We start from the raw sequence: 18408 nt of genomic DNA on the forward strand, positions 1-18408 counted from the left end.
CCGTGAGCCAGCCCCGTCCGTGCAGAGGGGAGACGCTCGCGTTCCGCCAGCTTTCTGCCGTTACCGAGAGCGCGCGAGGGGGGACTTTTCCATTTCTCTCGCTTTTTGAGGATTTTAACGCATTTTTATTATTATTATTATTATTCGATTGGGCCGAAGAGCGGAGAGGAGAAAAAAAAAACACGGGTTACTTTGGAGAAAGCACAATGTCAGCGACCTTCCCCGGACTTGTCCACGACGCAGAGGTAATTTAATTACTTCACATGCTTTTAATTTATGAAATTATAGCAGCTTTGTAGAGGAATAAAGACAGTTTGCTTGGAGTTACGGAGGCATTTGGAGGCAGCATCTGCTCCCAAGAAGTCTCCAAGTGGAATATAGGCTACTGTAGCGCATGGATGATAAAAAATAATATGCATGGAGGGAGATATGAGTCGTGCATCTCACTGCAGCTGCCGGTAAAAACGGGGCTTTTTATTAGTGTGTGGAAGCAAATGAGGCTCGTGTGTGTGAGCCGGTAACAGTGTGATTAGAACATTTTAGGGCGGAACACTCCGCTGTGTCTCACTCTGCTTACCTCCCATCCAGAATGAGCGAGAGGGCTGGGACAGTAAATTTGCCAGCAGCTCGGTAATAATAATAATATATAACAGCACGCCTTTTAAAAAACGCTGCAAGGAGAGTGACAGGCATGCCAAAGGGAGGAGGAAAAAAAATACCGATGGCTCCTGTTGCCGTGCGTTCGTTCCCCTCCCGGGCGTGTGGAAATGACATCTCCTTCAGGTGGTTTAAAGTGGGAAGAGAGAGAGAAAAAAAAGCGCTTTGTGAGTGTGTGAGTTGTGTTTTTGAGTGTGTTTGGGAGGCAGAGAGAGGAGACACCGGCTGATGCTAAATGACACGGCTCATATATTTCCCCGTCTCTTTATTATCTTGTAGATACGTCACGACGGATCAAACAGCTACCGGCTCATGCAGCTCGGCTGCCTGGAGTCCGTGGCCAACTCCTCGGTCGCCTACTCCTCCTCCTCCCCGCTCACCTACCCGGCGCCGGCGGGGACGGAGTTCGCCTCGCCCTATTTCTCCGCCAACCACCAGTACACGCCCCTCCACCACCAGTCCTTCCACTACGAGTTCCAGCATTCCCACCCGGCCGTGGCCCCGGAGGCCTACGGGCTCAACTCGCTGCACTCGGGCCAGTACTACCAGCAGATCCACCACGGGGAGCCCGCAGACTTCATCAACCTGCACAATGCGCGCTCGGCCCTCAAGTCCTCCTGCCTGGACGAGCAGCAGCGGCGCGAGCTGGGCTGCCTCGACGCTTACCGGCGCCATGACCTGTCGCTGATGACGTCACACGGCTCCCAGGCCTACGGCGTCGGCATGCACCACCCGGACCAGAGGCTGCTGCCCGCCGCCGGCCTGGGTCTCCCTTCGTCCGCGTCAGACGACCTGCAGGTACCGGCGGCTTCTTCCACTCTCTCCCCACAGCCCCCCATCACCTCCAGGCCTCCTCCACCCTCCTCCTTATTCTCCTCCGGCTCCTGCTTTATTAACACTGCTCCATCACATAGGATATAACACTAACACAGACCCCTGTAGCTGCCACAAGGCCCAGCATCCCTGCCCCACTGGCCTACTATTGAACCCCCCTCCTCTCCCTCTATTGTACCAGCAACACAGCAATACCAAAAATATTGAACAGAAAGACAGCGCCAGATGTCTGTCTGTCTGCCTGTCTGCTTCATCTGTCTGTTGTCTCTGACACTGACAAGGCTGTGTTACATTTGGCTTGTAGGTTATGCCCAGCCACTGACTCTGTCCTACTTTTGGACTAAATGATATTGGGAATATCATCTCCAGATAATTTTGTTGCCAGAGCAAACGTGACTGTACAACAGGCTAAGTAAATGTCAAGTGCACCAGCCCCCCTCTCTGAAAGGCAGGCCTGTTTCTAAAGGTTAATTGACTGGCAGTCTATACAATCCTATTGTGCAATCCGCCCTTTTATTTCCCCAGAAACACACGTGACCCATATTTTACATAATTCTTTTCGATGTAAAGAAATGGTCGAGATGAAAACGGATTCGCACGGTGCTTCTGTGTGTGTGTGAGTGTGTGTGTCCGGCTGTCTGTTGAGGCAAAGAAAAGCCGCTGGTTGCTCTATTCTCCGGTAAAGGGCGGATTAACGGATCGGGGTTCAGGGCACAATGCCCGGCTCGGGCGCCATAAAGCACCGTAGTTTATCCAATTACAGACTTAACGTCAATCAACTTTGTTACTTATGCAGCGACATCTGAGCTGCTTCAAAAAAAAAAAAGAAACACACACACCTCTCTAGTTAAACACAATTTAACACAGCCACACATAATTTCAGTCACGTTAACTATTTACCAACTCGATAAGGAGTCGCTTTTATCGACAGTTTTTTAATGTCATTACGGTAAATTTTTATCTTTAAATTGCATCAACAACAACAACAATAATAATAATAATAATAATAATAATGATAGAAATTTTATTTTAATGGCGATAAATAATTTTCTTTTAATTAATTTGACTTTATTTGCAGGGTGTGGCAATATTGCCCGAGGATGATGTTGTGTATTTAATTTAAAATTGCATTAATTGTGTTTAAAAAATTGCAGCAACTTTAGGGGAATTTTAATGGCGCGTTTTATTTATCTATTTTTATTGCTATTTATTTTATACTTTTAGACGAGTTTTGCTTGAAATTTATTAACTTTAATTAATTTATTATCAAAACATACAATTTATTGCAGCCTGCGTAATATTTGTTGCTAAATTACTAAAATTAAAAAGCGTGCTGAGCGTCGCCTTTATTTTATTTCTGCAATATGGCTCGCATTGATCATTGTTATAGCCAACACTATATTTTCTTAAGCTGCTGGCACTTGAAAAGAGCCCAGGTTTGACCCTTTTTATTGAGGAGGGGAAAAAGAAAGAAACGGCTCGTGAACCTGAGCTCGCGCGAGGCGGATGTATGAACGGGAACAGATGCGCCCATGGTCTCGTGCAGCCCCGGTCGCATCTTTGAGCGCGTTAAAGAGATTTTCATGGCGAACAAAAGCAGCTGCCACACCTTTCTCCCGCCACTAAGCTAATTCATGCAAGACCTCGTGCGTTTTGTATATTGATTTTATAATCACTTTAGCTCCGCAGTGGAAGAAAAGAAACAGAAGCAGGAGCCTGGTTAAGAAAGAAACTACAACAAGCTCCCTTTTCTCCCACTTTATTTTAATCAGGGGAGGGGGGTGTCTGCGTGGGCCAGGGCCTCGAGGCGCGCACGGGGGGATTAAGTGTTTTTCTGAATAAAAAAGCGCGTGTTCTCCTTTCTTGATGACATTGTTGATAGCACGCGAGTCTGATCTGGACCAAAATGGCGGCGGCGGTAACAGGTTTCCATTGCCTGTACATACAGCCCCCCATATAGGATGCTTCTTATGTGTGTGTGTGTGTTTGTGCGCCACAGAGTGATGATCCCCAACAGGTTGGTGGCTGCAACAAACTCTGGACACTTGTGCTCATTGCTCAGTCTGCACGGGTTGTGCTGTCCTCGCTTATCGCCTGGAGCCTTTCAAATTAAGCTCGTTTCTGGGCGAGCCGTGAGCTGCATCCTTGATTTCTAACTGTGCCCTCGATTTTACTCAAAGCCTGCTAAGTGACGTACACTTTCTAACAAAAAGGCTTTCACCACTAGAATATTTGCTCAAAGGGCGTGCAACAGGGCCAGTGTTTGGGAGAAGGTGAACTGTTTGAGGTCTGATTGGGGAAGTTTGCAGAAAATGATATAAACGCAGTGATTCCCAAAATGTGGGGTTGGACACCCTTAAAGAGGACGCAAGATACATGTGAGGGGTCATACACTTTATTTACCTCTAACTTTTCATGTTTTCTTGAGAAATATTAAGTTTAATACACGAATTCTGATGAAATTACTGCAAATAAACATGACAGGGGATCAAAATGGTGCGTTTTAGCCAAATGGTATGGAGCCAGTGGACCAATATGATGGGTTGCCATAAGAAACATTTAGGAGCAATATATATGAGGCGCTCTAGATCAGAAACAACTGTAGTCAATGCATGTTTACATACACACTTTTCTTTAGTGCATGGTGTTGATGATGCGCCATTACGCACAGCTCCCAAGAAGAAGAGACGTCACTAATTTCAGGTGTTCCTACAGCCTGACAGCTGAGTAAACTGTGCCTCAGCAGTGTGTGTATGTGTGTGTGAGCAAAAAAAAAAGTGATTTCACCTGCCTGCTCGTCCTAATGAGTTGCGTGTCTCCGCAGGGCTCCGTGGAAGCGCAGTGTGGGCTCGTGCTGAACGGCCAAGGGGGCGTCATCCGGAGAGGTAAGGGGGCCCATCCGTTTATTCTCTCCCTCTCTTATATTGTTGTATATGTACCGGAGGCCGTGAACACACCACTCGCGGCTACACACGACAAGACAGCGAGGCAGACAGACAAACAGGCGGAACACTGCTCTCTTGTCTGCTGTCAACATGTTACAGCAGGAGCGGGGCCCCCATTTTCTCGCCTATTTAAACACTCACACACAGTAACACGCGCACAGACGCTGCTTCCCATTTCCAGTATGAAATGGACTGTCACTCAAACACCTACGGGTTTTTTCCTTTTTTTTTACCAGCCACTCTAAACATTGATTTTTTTTTATCCAGGAAATTAAAATGTCAACAAGTCATGAATTAATATGGCAGTCATTTTATAGTATAGCATGTGACGCACAATATAGACACTTCCTGTTTGAAGTCAGGCTGCATTTTAAGACAAGAGTGCCTTTGTTTTCATTCAGTAAACACAGTATTTTAATCTAATATTTATGCTTGTTTTAATAAATTCATCATACTTATGTCACCTGCAGTTAAATAGGAAATACGCATGCTATTTATGCAACAAAACATATATATAAAAGCATAATTTTGCACTATTTTTATATTTAAAAAGCTGTGAGAATTAAATGAATGAATCGCATCCAAGTTACAGGTTCAGTCTATTGTAAATTAATAAATTCAATTTATTTCGATTGTGCAAACTGAAAATATGTTTGACATAGGCGATTAGAAAAATATTTGAAACTATAAGGGGCAATCTGGGATATAATTTTCCACCAGCGGTTCATTTGCTTCTGGGCAAATACTATTTCATTTTCTTCTTATTATTTTTCTCTTATGTATCTATCGGTGCGCTGCACTGTAAAGCACATCACACATCACAGAGATATTTATATTGCTCGAGTGCGTAATTGCTGTTTCTTGTATGTTTAATCAGTAGAATTAATCCAAGCCTTTAAAGGCTGGGGCCATGAAGGCGGCACAGGTTGAGGGTTTGAAGGTGTGGATGTGGATCCGGCCTGCATCAACACATATGAGGCCAATTTCCTCATGAGTCTGGGTTTTAACGCGCTCTGGATCTGCTTCAGGTCCATCAAAGATTCTTTTTTCTAGTCGGGACTATGTGTAGTTTTCCATACAGAGAGGAAAGGCTGTGTCTCGGGTTTAATTTTTCATCAGCTCTGCCTAGGTGTTGGGGCTTTTCTCTCGGATTGACGCGGGAATCCCTCCGCTATCACTTTCGGTTAATGGTGCGCCGTATTTGGCCCTGAGCTCAGCCGCTGCAACCATCACAACCAATAATCTTTGCTTTACCTCCCGCTCCCGTATCGATAGCTTCTCTCGCCTCGGGCGGACGCTTTGATATGCTAATGCCGAGCGGGGCCCCGGATTCAGCCGAGATCATATTAATGTTGTTCTTTCTGACTGCGGCTTTGGCGGCATGAATATTCACATAACCTTTTTCAAAAGAAAATCACTCAAGAAACGCGGATCCTACTTAGGAGGAGTCGTCTGTGTTTTTAATCACCCCTGCTATCCCCCCTTTTCCACTTCAGCTCTATAACAGCAGCCGCGCAGATCAAGCTGATCTGTCAGGCGCGCCCCCGCCACTACATCCAGTGCGCGCGCCTCTCTCTTTTCCCTGTCAAGACATTGGCGGGCTTTTTTTTTTTTTGGGAAGCTATAAACATTGTTGTTAAAATATGAGGAGAATGACATTTGGCCCGTGTCTCTTTTTCTTTAATTTTCGTGGCAAACTCGTAAAAGGCGCTTGATTCCGCGTGTGATCCCGCCCGCCGCTCGCGCCGCAGCCCGAGGCTACTCTCCGTTGCTTAAATACCGTTATCGCCTCTGGGCCCGCGCGCTCCACTGACTGCACTACCGGCAATAGCTCTTTTCGATTGCCCTTGGCAACATAAAATACAAACTACTTTGAATCAAAACATTTTTAGGGGAATTAATATGATGTGAACCCGCGGCTTTCAGAGACGCGCGCCCCCTGTCAGAGCGCGTGAGTCTGACAGACAGGTCTGCAGGGTTGGTGTCACATATAGACACACATAACACAAGCCGGACTTCACACACACACACACACACACACACACACACACACACACACACACACACACACACACGGGTTCAACCTTAACCAATAGTATCAATCGATTCCCCTCGACCTGCAAGCGTCCATTTTTGACAGCCTGAGTGAAACACAAGTCCTACAAAGTGCTGCCCGCTGGAGTACAACAGGCTTTTGTGAGCACACCATTACGATGTCACACTTGTGCTGTGGGCACGAGCCGCTGTCCAGGTGCTGGAATGAAAGGTGGGAGCCGCTGTCCAGGGTGCTGAACCTGGGTGACATGCGTTTGAAGCTGCAGGTCTAAGTGCCTTCCTGCGGGGCCACAGCAGCAATGAGGCCAAACTGGCACATTTCTGCTGATGGTAAATAATAGATTCTCAGAGAAGAAAAAAAAAATATAGGTTACAGTTGCTCATATATAAAGTCTGTGGCCAAACTGTCCACACTGGCCTGAGAAGATTGGCGTGTGCAGCCAATCTGCGCCTGCAGCATTGTTCTCCTCGGCCCTAAATGGCATCCCCTTTTTCTTCATTCCATCATATCCAGCACGGCCGAGTAACAAAGCGACACACCCTGCTGTTAGATTTGATAATGAGGCAGATGAATAATAGAATATAGCCTACAGTACATCAGACAGAAACCTTGCGTTTCAGCTGCTTGGGACGTTAGTTCAAGTGAAAGTTTAATAATAATAGGCCTACTCAGAGCAGTCGATTTATTCCAGGAGGATCCGGCAACACTGATTCAGATGCAATTAATAATGTGAAAGAGCCTTCACCATCACAACCACAATCATTTATTCACACTTCCAGGAGCCTCAAGTACACAATGCACATCAGCGTGCTGATTGGTGGAAGGTGATTAGAGGAAGGTTTTGTTGTAGATTGCAGCAGACTCTTTCTCTTACACACAGACAAATATTGAGCTGAAAGAGAAATATAAATATATGTGCATAGTAAAACATGTAATATTTAACTAGTGGAAAGGAGGCTGATAAAGTGCTGAGCAAAACACATTGATCTCAGCAGTGGTGATTGGAGATACTTGATCCTATGTATTTTTATGTGGTGAGTGTGCATATGCTATCATAATCTTTTCTGGTTTGATCTTTGATTAAATTTATATTTTAACATATATAATGTTTATAGTTGTACTGTGAAGCATGTATAAGGAGCACACCAGACTTCCATGTATCTTCACATTTTTGGTCATTTTTTCCAATAAACAGAAGAATTAAGAGTTATTTAAAATGCACATGCAATTTAAAAATGCATTGGATTATTTGAAAATATGTATTGTAATAAAGCTGAAAACAGGATTTTTTCCCCCTACAGCTCATGAATAGTGAAAAGATCAAAATAGGCTGCATCCTTAAAATTTAGAGGCATTTAAGGCAGTGAGAAATGTGGATTAAGATGTTGCATGTGACAAAAGAAAGGCGGTTAATATAAAAAAATATTAAGTTTGATACATTTTTCTGATATAATGTAGTGGTGAGCATTTTTCCTGTGCAGATGTTGCACTTTCCATTCACTGTGAATACTACTGCACACTGGCTGCACTGACACATTACTGCACCGACTTCCTGTTTGCTCTGATATATTTTTCATATCATGTCCTAATACACGTCACTCTTACAAATAAAAACCAGAAAGACCTCATGTAAAGTTCACACACAGCTAAATCCACCCTTCCTCCAGGTTGAGGATACATTTATTCTTTTATGCATTCGCTCCTTGTCTGACTAAAATGTACGTGCATCTTCTATGAGTCGAGGCTTTTCAAGGTCTGAATTGATTTTCATTGGATACATTCACTACCGACCTGAAAACACCTACACAAAAATAAAGAATAAAGGAAAAGGATGTTACAGCTCTTGTAAAAATACAGCATCTTCTCATTACCTGCAGAATTCATTACAAAGTGAGACTCAGACTGAAGTAGCACTTTTTAGGTGCTTCTGGCTCTGCAGTGTTTCTCGAATGGTGTTAAATCTATTATTATTTTTATTACTATTATTTCAACAAATCTTCAGAATACCCTCCTCTGATTAAAAAAAAAAAAATATCTGGCTAGATCAATTTTAAAAAAAAATTTAAGGGAACATTTTGCATCAGATTATTATGTGGATCAAACAAAACAAGTCATTGTAGATTTTTTTTTTTTTTTTAGAATTTTGTGTGTTTAAAATAAATTTGCAAACAAAGTCAACTTAATTTTGTCATGTAGGTCAAGCAAGACTGTTTTTTTTTTGCTGTTCCTGTAAGTGTACTTACTTGAAAGATAACCAGGGTGAGCCTGATGTGATTCCATATCACTCATGATGTCAAGTCAAGGTTTTGGGGTGGAGATGCGGTGATTTTGGAACATTTAGAAACAACTTCCATATCCAGGAAGCTCCCGTCATTGTGTGTTCAGTAATGCGTGCACTGTCATTTAAAGTAAAAATCCAAGTGGGGAAAATAATCTGGAATTTGCAGGTCCTTTCATTTCGCAGTTATTTTGGAATACAGTAAATAAAACAAGCTCATTGTTTGTTGTATAATCTTCTTATATACCTAAAAAGATTGGCTGGGATTACATTAGTAGATCTTGTTAAGTAAAAAATAAACAAATGCAGATTAATTAAAACTAGACATTTTCATATAAAGATACAAACATATTTTTTTATGGTTAATATTACAGATTTAACACTTACATCTGCTCAGATTTATTTCTGTCAGTGTTGGTTTGTTGACACTTCACTCATCAGTCTCTAATCAAATATAAAAATACATGTTCAACTCTTCAGATTATAACTCCAGTTTATGACTGTGCGTTGTGTGTAAATGTTGGTAGTGCAGTGACAGAAGTTTGGTGTTTAAATGCAAACACAGTGGAAGTGAACATCTAGTATAACTGGATATTGGTTGGTGGCACTTTTTTTTATTCTGATATACTTAGGACAGAGGTGTTATTGGCAAAATGCTACTACATAGTTATAAAACCCAATAGTAAAGCTAACTGCACTACTTCCCTGAAAGAGTCAAGCTTCTGTCTACGTAGGGGATCTTCCAAAATAACAGAAATATTATATAAAAAATATAAAATTATAATCTGAACTGTTAAAAATTACAAGTAAACAGTAAAATGTGCATTCCTGTTAAATGATGTCCTGACCTGTCATTAGATCCTGCAGCAGCACATGCAAGTACAATAGGTCCAAGGTGCATTACACTATTAATGTATAAAAAGCTTTTAACAATCTAAAGTGGCAAACGGTTGCTCCACAGTTCTTTTCTTAATGGTTCCACTGTTGTGCTGCATTATTTCAGCTTCATGTTGGTCCGTCTGTTGACACACAGCATCATTAGAGGAACAGTTGGCCAATTATATGTATTCACTTCTACATCAGCTGAAACACAGTAGTGTTTACAGTGTGGGTTTAGACAACACACAGCCAGTTATACAGTACAGCTCCATGTCAGCCTTCACCTGAACAAACTGAAGAGACCCGGAATTTAGTCTTCTATGAAACTTAAAATGAATAATCCCTTTTAAATATACATTTGATTGTTTGGGGGAAAAAGCAGAAAACAGCTGCTTTTCTTAGCTGAAGAAAAGGTGACGAGACATGTTTTTTGTAGGATAGTGACAAAGGTCAAGATACACTGCAGCTTTAATTTGTGTCAACAGAGGTGTGGACGGTGCAAGTAATTTAATGTGGTTACTATAAAAATATCAAGTCTGATAAATGTTTCGGTCAACTATTCATTTAACACCTCTAGTAGTATTGTTGTTCGTCCACGTTGAACCTTGTCATTAACTCGTGTGTTGTGTTTGTGTGCAGGGGGGACATGTGTGGTGAACCCTACAGATCTGTTCTGCTCGGTACCGGGCCGCCTGTCACTGCTCAGCTCCACCTCCAAGTACAAAGTCACTATCGCCGAGGTGAAAAGAAGACTGTCCCCACCAGAGTGCCTCAACGCCTCCCTACTGGGCGGCATACTGCGCAGGTCAGTACAAACACACACTGACCGCACACTGCTGCAAAACAAGGGTTCATCACAGCTTCTTTACTGCATCTTAATGTAACTACAGTGACTCAAGAGAGTGTACTGAATTGTTGTCTTGGACCGGTAGTTGTTTTAGCAGTAAATATTTTGTGAAGGCACCAATGGTCAACCCTACAATATCGTTGCAATATCGATATCGGGGTATCGTGATTTTCTCCATATCGCCCAGCCCTAGTTTACATGCAAGAATCATGGCGGCGGTTTATTTTGCGTTCAAACCCCCTGACCACTAGATCCTTAAGTGTTGTAGTTTATCTTCATTTACTTGACTCTTCTAGTCCAACGTAAGAACATTTTGCTGGCGGGTTACAGAGAGTGTGATAAATACAAATGCAGACTCTACAGGTCTAATGGCACAAAAAAAGTTAACTTTTTTAACTCAAATTTTATGCACATGATGGTGTATTCTTTATACTATGACAATGTTCCTAAAATTAAAGAGAAATAAATCACAACATCGCACTTAGTTTACAGTATAACAATATATCGTGATATATTGAAATGTAACTCTGTATTGTGATACGTATCGTATCGCCAGATTCCTGACGATACACCATGCTAGTTGGACCTAGAGTTCCCCCTAATAAATCCACTGGTCACTGGTTTAGTTCTTGATGATTTGGCAAAAAAATGTTTAAGCCAAGTAGGCAAGGGTGTAGGTTTTGTGTCAATATTGGCAGTGGTATTGACACATATGAAACGGGGGGTTTAGGGGTCCTTTACCGGAAAATTTTGAGCATCATACGCTTCATTTCCTCCAGTCTGGGGATTTTCTTGCACCAATTTGTGCCTTTTCTGCATCACTTTATGGTCTAAATGTCTTAAATAAAAGTCCTCTGCTACTTTCACGTATCTATAGGCAAATGCGCATGCTCCAAATATTGAGAGGTGTGTGTCCCCTGCACCCCGCAGAAATCTACACCTATTCATGTAGGACACAAAACTTGCAAAACATCGAGGCCATCTTGCAGCAGCAGGGTTATATAAGAATAAAAGTGTCGAAGTGTAGCAGTGAAAGTGTGAAAAACAACAAATTTTTGCTTCATAAATCAACAACTTGGAGACAAACTCACGGTGAATGTGGATTTACTGCAGGGCTGTTCTTTTGGATTGTATTAGAATACCAAAATGTTCCTGTTATTTTGTCCACTCCCTGTAAATCTAACAAAATAACACTGACGTGAAGAGTGTGACAGAAAGGGATTTTAGAGTGAAAACACAGATTTTTAAAAGCCTGAATCTGGCTGGTGAACATTGGAGAGCGCTGCCTGAGTCTTTGTAGCCCTCAGATGAAACAGAGGATATACAGTAGCGCCCACAAAGACTATTGTAGGCGAACGAGGGGCCGGGGCTGCACGCGCCGCCATGCCCAGGGAGCCAGAGGGAGGCGAGACCAGGCCAAAGCATGCCAGGATCAGAGGAACCAGAGGAAAGCAAGAGTTGCCAGCACTGTATTATTGATGAGGCGCAGAGAAAGGGAAGGGGGGAAGAGGAGAGAGAATATGGCTGGTCCTACAAGATGAGGCATCATATAGTCAAAAACAAACAAACAAAAACGTGCAAATAGAGGTGTTGATCCTTATCTGGAGTGGAATAAATCACAGCAACAGCACTAAAATTATTCTAACAGATGAGAACGTGAAGCTGTCAGAGCCAAAAATCACAATCAGTGTTTAGAAGTTTATCTGAAGTGTAAGTGTGTTTGTTTGGACACTGGCTTGTAACAGAATGATAGAAATCCCTCAGTAATTTCAATCAAAATATCCCTAAAGGGTCCACAGGCGTACACGTATGGCTTAAAAAAAATTTCACATAAAAAGATAAAGAAATGACAGGGACCACTGGTCCTCCGGTTTCCAAAATAGCACTTCTCACTTTAGGTATAGACGGAGACAAACACTCAGACAGTGACAGAGGAAACTCAGGGGGACATGCTAACATATCTCAGCGTATACATAGCATATTTAATTTTTAACAAGTTGACATGTTTTAATTCCACACTCTTTGATTTTATGCTTAATTTCACGCCTTTGTCAAATCAAAGCAAATCTATATTCTTCCATCACTGCTTTCAAGACGTAATTAAAGACATGCTGATGATTTTACTATGGTTCAATTCCTTTAAAACATAATTAAGGATGATGTTGATCCATATTTATGTGTGTAAAAAAGTTATTTGACTCTTCAACAGAGCAAAGTCTAAGAACGGAGGCCGGTGTCTTCGTGAGAAACTAGACCGTCTAGGCCTCAACCTGCCGGCGGGGCGGAGGAAAGCTGCCAACGTCACGCTGCTCACCTCCCTGGTGGAAGGTATAAGCCCAAAATATTGTCCAAAAGTTTTAGTTATACCTTCAGATCTATTCCAGTGTTCTTATTTAATCCTTTCAGCAGTTGCTTCATCAGTCTGTTCCCCCTTTTTTCCGTGCTCAGGTGAGGCGCTCCACCTGGCGAGGGACTTTGGCTACACCTGCGAGACAGAGTTCCCCAGCAAGGCAGTGGGGGAACATTTGGCGAGGCAGCACAGTGAGCCGAAAGAGACCAGCGCACGCAAGAAAATGGTCCTGGCTACAAAGTGAGAATGCAAACACACACTCACACACACATTCACACTCAAATAAAATAGAGTAACGGCACTACAGTGTCTTTTATTCTGACATTTGCCTGATGTTAAAGGTTTTATACCTCCAAAAGGTCAAAAGGTTTAGATTTAAGTTTGCGTACAAGTCTATATGTTGAGGTGGAAATCACAGTCAATTCCAGAGATGCATCAGGGTCGAGATCGCTGATAAACACCATTTTACACCTTGTTTTCCCATTTACAGCCGCCTTATACTCTTCATCACCCTACTAGTAACCATCCATGTTTGGGGAACTCTTTCGGGATAAAACGGCTCTGTGAGAGTCAGACAACTGAGGAAAATTTAGGTTTAAGGGAGGATTGGTTACCAAGAAGAACATTATATAAGAATAAAAACTTCATGCACAGCAGGGAAAAAGTGCTGTGAGTTTGGACAACCTCCCACTCCTAACCACACACACTTTTCACACAAAGAGCATCGACTGGATTTGAATTTTAAAATACTATACTCACAAAATGTGTGTTTATGTAACAGCATGAGCTGCATTTACAGTAAATACTTACACACTGAGAGCTGGATGTGCTGAGGGGAAACAGCTCCCACTCTTGTCCAGCTAAGTTAGATTTTTTCCGATAAAGTAATCCCAACAATGTTCTCAACGCTGAGTAAAATCCAGAAAGACAGCCCTGACCAAATGCTGAAAACCAGCTTTGACTCTGCGTTTGCAGAATTTTTTTGGGTATCATGTTGTGAAAGTGTTTTGCTTGTTTTTGGATTGACATTGAGCTTGTCTCGCTCCTGCATGTCCTTCAATTGTTTCCTGGGAGGAATTTATGTGTGGGTTGATCCAAAAAATGATGAGGATGGGTGCAAGGGAAAGAAAAAAAAAAAAAACACCACAAATTGCGACGGTTGTGTTGGAGACAGATGGTAAACCCTCATTCCCTCCCTCCTTCTGTCCATCAGGCAAATCTGTAAGGAGTTCCAGGACTTATTGAGCCAAGATCGCTCTCCTCTGGGCTCCTCCAGACCGACCCCCATCCTGGACCTGGACATCCAGAGACACCTCACACACTTCAGGTAACACACACCTGCTCTTTACACAGCAGTAATGGACATTTTTTTTAACAATGTCTCCAATCTGGAGTCACTGTAGACAATTGAAACTACTCGGTGTCGACAGTTTTTCCTGCAGAGCCCGGCTGCTCTCCGTCTTGGCTCTGACCGCTTTGCCATTTTCCAAAGATGCAGCTGTGCAGTTTGTTAGTGCAGTTTGTTATTTGGCACAAATGACAGAGGAGGAGGGAACGGCGGCTTGTTAGCAGAAATGTCACATCTATGGCGTCATCCATCGCAGAATATACACAAGTTTTGTCAAACCTCCAAAGGGAGATGTAGTGTAGAGCGCCGGGCAGAGAAATAAGATGTGAGCTCGGTTGACAGATTGAACAGCAGCATCCTTCTGGCAGCTTAAAGGTCTGAGCTGAGAGGTGACCTGACATTTAGCTCTGCAACAACCTGCCTGAGGATTTTACAGGCCGGACAAACCACTATCACATTGAGAAAGTGATTTAAAATTTCTAAAAACCCTGTTTTATGATCATTTATACTTTATTTTATCCCATAACGAACAACAACCAATGAGAAATCAACACAAATAAACAACTTATCTAACAAAAAATAATAATTAAAACAAGTGATCAAAGAAAACAGTAAGCCTGTGTGCAAATTTGCTAATTTAATCTTCTTTTGCTTTTGCTTCTAATGCTCTCCATGTACACTCCACTCCTCTGTATCCCTTATGTTTGATTTAATGCAATGTCCAAAAATACAATAAAATAAAATTTAAAAGAATTTCATTTTAAATAACGTAATGTTTCTGATGTGTGCCATCACTGGATTGTGGGGTAAACTTTGCTTTATAGAACTTTTAGAAACTGAAAACATACAAATTAAAAAAGCTTTCTGTTAAAGTTGATATGGTAAATTTTGTTTTAGCAAATTAGAATTAAAATATGATTGACTGTGACTGTTAATTGCTTTACATATTTACACACAGTGGTGTAGTGATAGTTATTGAGGTGGGTGTACTGCTAGATAGATGGGTAGGTTACCAGGGATGACGTAGGTATACTCTTCAATGTATTCCAATGTCTTTTTTTGGCTGAGAGGAGGGTATACTATTAACCACTGGTTCCCAAACTGGGGGTCCAGACCCCACTAAGGGTCACCAAAGTTTCACTGGGGGTCACTAGGCTCCCTTGATTTTAAGGGGTGTAAGAAAACTTTAAAAATTCACAGTAGGCTCAGGATTTCAATTATTTCTGTGAAGAAAATCGTTATTTTTAGAGTTTAGATTAAAAGAACAATGGCCAAGTGTCACACTGAATTTTTCAAAAAACAAGCCTATTAAATATGTATGATTATTAAAAACAAACAGACAGAGAATCGTGTAAAAATGGTGAAAAAAATACCAGAGAAAAGTCATCTGTGATGCAAAATTCACAGGGAATATCTCCTTCAAATGACATAAACTTCCTGCAGTTATTTCATTCTGTATTTGGGATAATTGTTCAGTTTATCAGTTGCTCTGTACTGTTATTGCGATGCATTGAATATAATATGAAATATCCATAGTCAGGGATTTACTCAGTGATAGCAAAGGGTTTCTTTAAGGAAAAAGGTTGGGAATCACTGCTGTAATGAGCCAGAAAAAGAAATGGTTATACCCCAATTACCTGCATATACCCTCCACTACACCACTGTCTACATGGGATTTTGAAAACCTATACAGCTATTGTATGTTTTGACGCCATTGTGTGTGATAATATCTGCACAGTGTTAGAACTGCTACTAAGGATTGTTTTTGGTTTATTATCTAGTGTATGAAATAGCAGAAAAATGCCCTTCACAATTTCTGAAAGCCCACAGGGGAGTCTTCAAATGTCTTGTTTTGTCTGATCAACACTCCTAAACCTAGAAATATAGAGTAACTATCATTTTAAACAAATTGAAAAAAAAAATTGCTTAAACAATTTATTGATTGTCAAAATAATTGCCGGTTAGTTTTCTTTCAATTGACTACTCAGATAATCGATGTTTAAAGCTGACAATATTCCGGCCTAGAATTTGCTAAAACAGATAAGGTATTCAGTGTTTCCTCCTAAATTACTGTAGGAACAGGGTGTACCCAGCATTTAGAACATCACAGGACATTAAAACTCTGCTCTGACAGGAGTTAGCCCGACTAAAGACACTCTTTTAGGAGGATTAGAAGCTCCATAATGCAGGGAGAGGAAAGTTACTCTGCAGGTGAACGAGCTGAGGAGAGAAAAAAGAGCACTAGTTCAGTAAGCCAGTCTGCCTTACAAACCCAAACTCTACCCCTGATTTCTTTCTTCTCCTTACACCTGAATGAAACAAAGCTTTGTCACAGTTCTGACGGTTGCTTCTGCCTCCCTCCCTCACAGTCTGATCACTCACGGGTTTGGCACGCCGGCGGTCTGCGCGGCTCTCAGCACCTTCCAGACGGTCCTGAGTGAGATGCTCAACTACCTGGACAAAAACTCGAGCGGGAAGACGAGCGGACCCACCGACCAACAGATCAACAACAACTCAGAAAAGACGCAGCTCCGGAAAACAGCCGAGCCCCAGAGCAAAGACGGGAAAACAGAAAAGACTGAGTAGCCCACACCCACCCGGTCCCCGTGCCTTGGAGCGCTGCATTTAGGAGTGTGTGTGTGTGTATCTGTGTGTGTGTGTGTGTGTGCACTCTCAGAAAGGATTTAACTCCCGTGCATTACTGTGTCTTATTTGGGACAATTCATATTTATTGTTATTTATTTATCTTATGTTGAAATGTAACACTAACCCGAAGTGTCCCAAACAAGACGTCCTGATGTGAGAGTGGAACATCCTGTTTAGGTGTGTGTGTGTGTGTGTGTGTCATGACAAGGAGGAGCCTCGCCATGGAGACGGCTGTGACTCATCCAAGACTTTGATTTCTTTATTTATTAATTCTGAAAACAGGAAGTAAACATGGACATGCTGACATCACAGGTTTCCAGGACAACATACACACTTTACACACACATTTTAAGGGTTTTGGGGCAATTTGATCTCAATCCAGCAAATTTAGGTGTGAATCTTCTGCCACAACACAAAAACTAAAACACTTTTTTGACCTTTAAGGGTCCCTTTAATCTTTGTTGTATTAAATAATTACAGAAATCTTCATCATTACCAACTAAAATTCTAATTTTGCTTCAATTATGTGTTGACTAAACTGAAATAATTTCATCTTCCAAACGTTTTTCATAGTTTAATTGAAAAAAAAAAAATCACCCTGACCGATGCACTCACACACACACACACACACACACACACACACACACACACACACACACACACACACACACACACACACACACACCTGTACCTGTGACAGCACTTGAACCCCCACCAAGCAGACTTACTTTAATTTCTACGCCGTACAATCAGTGCCATAGCAACCAGTGTGTTTACCATGTGGGCTGGATGTGAGACTGACGCCACTGCCTGGGGTCGGCTACACTGTGGTGTGTTTGTCTAAGTGTGTGTGAGTGTGTGTGTGAGAGATAAAGAGAAAGAGAGAGAGAGAAAGAGTGCGAGAGAGAGAGAGAGAGAGAGAGAGAGAGAGAGAGAGAAGGGTCCAACTCAGCCATTTTGTAAAAGGTGACTCTTGCAGTTGCCGTCGTTACTCTTCCCTGTGCATGTCTATCTTTGTACACTCCCCAGAACGCAAGTTTAGCCGACACAAGCTCTCTGACTCGCTCATGAACATTTGTAAAGATATATATAAATATTTAAATTACTTTTCTTGTAGGCTTTCAACTATATATATGTTAAATCCCTACCTTCTAAAATGCTGGTGTTCAATAAAGACAGTTGCTACGTGTTCTACTATTTACTCTGGGTTTTCAGATGTGCCTGCACACACACACACACACACACACACAGAGGTATACACACAGCATGTATAAGCATACAGAAGGTGGCAAAAGAGCAAGCCGAGACTAAAAAGAGGCAGCACAGATCAAAGTCAGCCAGAGTGAATTATCCATATGAGTTCACTGTGTTAAAATTATAAAAAGTCAGAGCTCCTCTGTTCTGTTGTGAAAAAAGGCTTTACCTACAGAAAAGTTCAAAAGCCTCCTTTGTGTGCGCAAGCATGTGCGCTTCCTTTCAGTCTGAGCGACTTCTGTCAGGTTTTTCTGCTTATTTATATTTCAATGCGATGATAAAACGCAGAGAGGAGCAGCTGCCTGCTGGCGTCT

General features: G+C 42.0%; 1 protein-coding gene across 1 annotated transcript; it reads left to right on the forward strand.

Annotated features, from left to right (window-relative positions):
- The first annotated feature begins 41 nt into the window (after window positions 1-41).
- Window positions 42-17877, forward strand: tfap2d (transcription factor AP-2 delta (activating enhancer binding protein 2 delta)). The gene is made up of 8 exons (XM_049589960.1): window positions 42-245; window positions 937-1455; window positions 4316-4376; window positions 10289-10454; window positions 12706-12824; window positions 12945-13086; window positions 14060-14173; window positions 16564-17877. Exons 1-8 carry the CDS (start codon window positions 207-209, stop codon window positions 16778-16780), a joined length of 1377 nt encoding a protein of 458 aa, XP_049445917.1. The 5' UTR covers window positions 42-206; the 3' UTR covers window positions 16781-17877.
- The last annotated feature ends 531 nt before the right edge of the window (window positions 17878-18408 follow it).

This window comes from Epinephelus fuscoguttatus, linkage group LG11 (assembly GCF_011397635.1).
Source record: "Epinephelus fuscoguttatus linkage group LG11, E.fuscoguttatus.final_Chr_v1".
Lineage (NCBI taxonomy): Eukaryota > Metazoa > Chordata > Actinopteri > Perciformes > Serranidae > Epinephelus > Epinephelus fuscoguttatus.

Excerpts from the sequence above, each read along its gene's own strand:
- tfap2d (XM_049589960.1), top strand. The coding sequence starts at position 207 with ATGTCAGCGACCTTCCCCGGACTTGTCCACGACGCAGAG. Across the intron at positions 1,456-4,315 it reads CCGCGTCAGACGACCTGCAG|GGCTCCGTGGAAGCGCAGTG; the intron begins GTACCGGCGGCT and ends GTGTCTCCGCAG. Across the intron at positions 12,825-12,944 it reads GCTCACCTCCCTGGTGGAAG|GTGAGGCGCTCCACCTGGCG; the intron begins GTATAAGCCCAA and ends TTCCGTGCTCAG.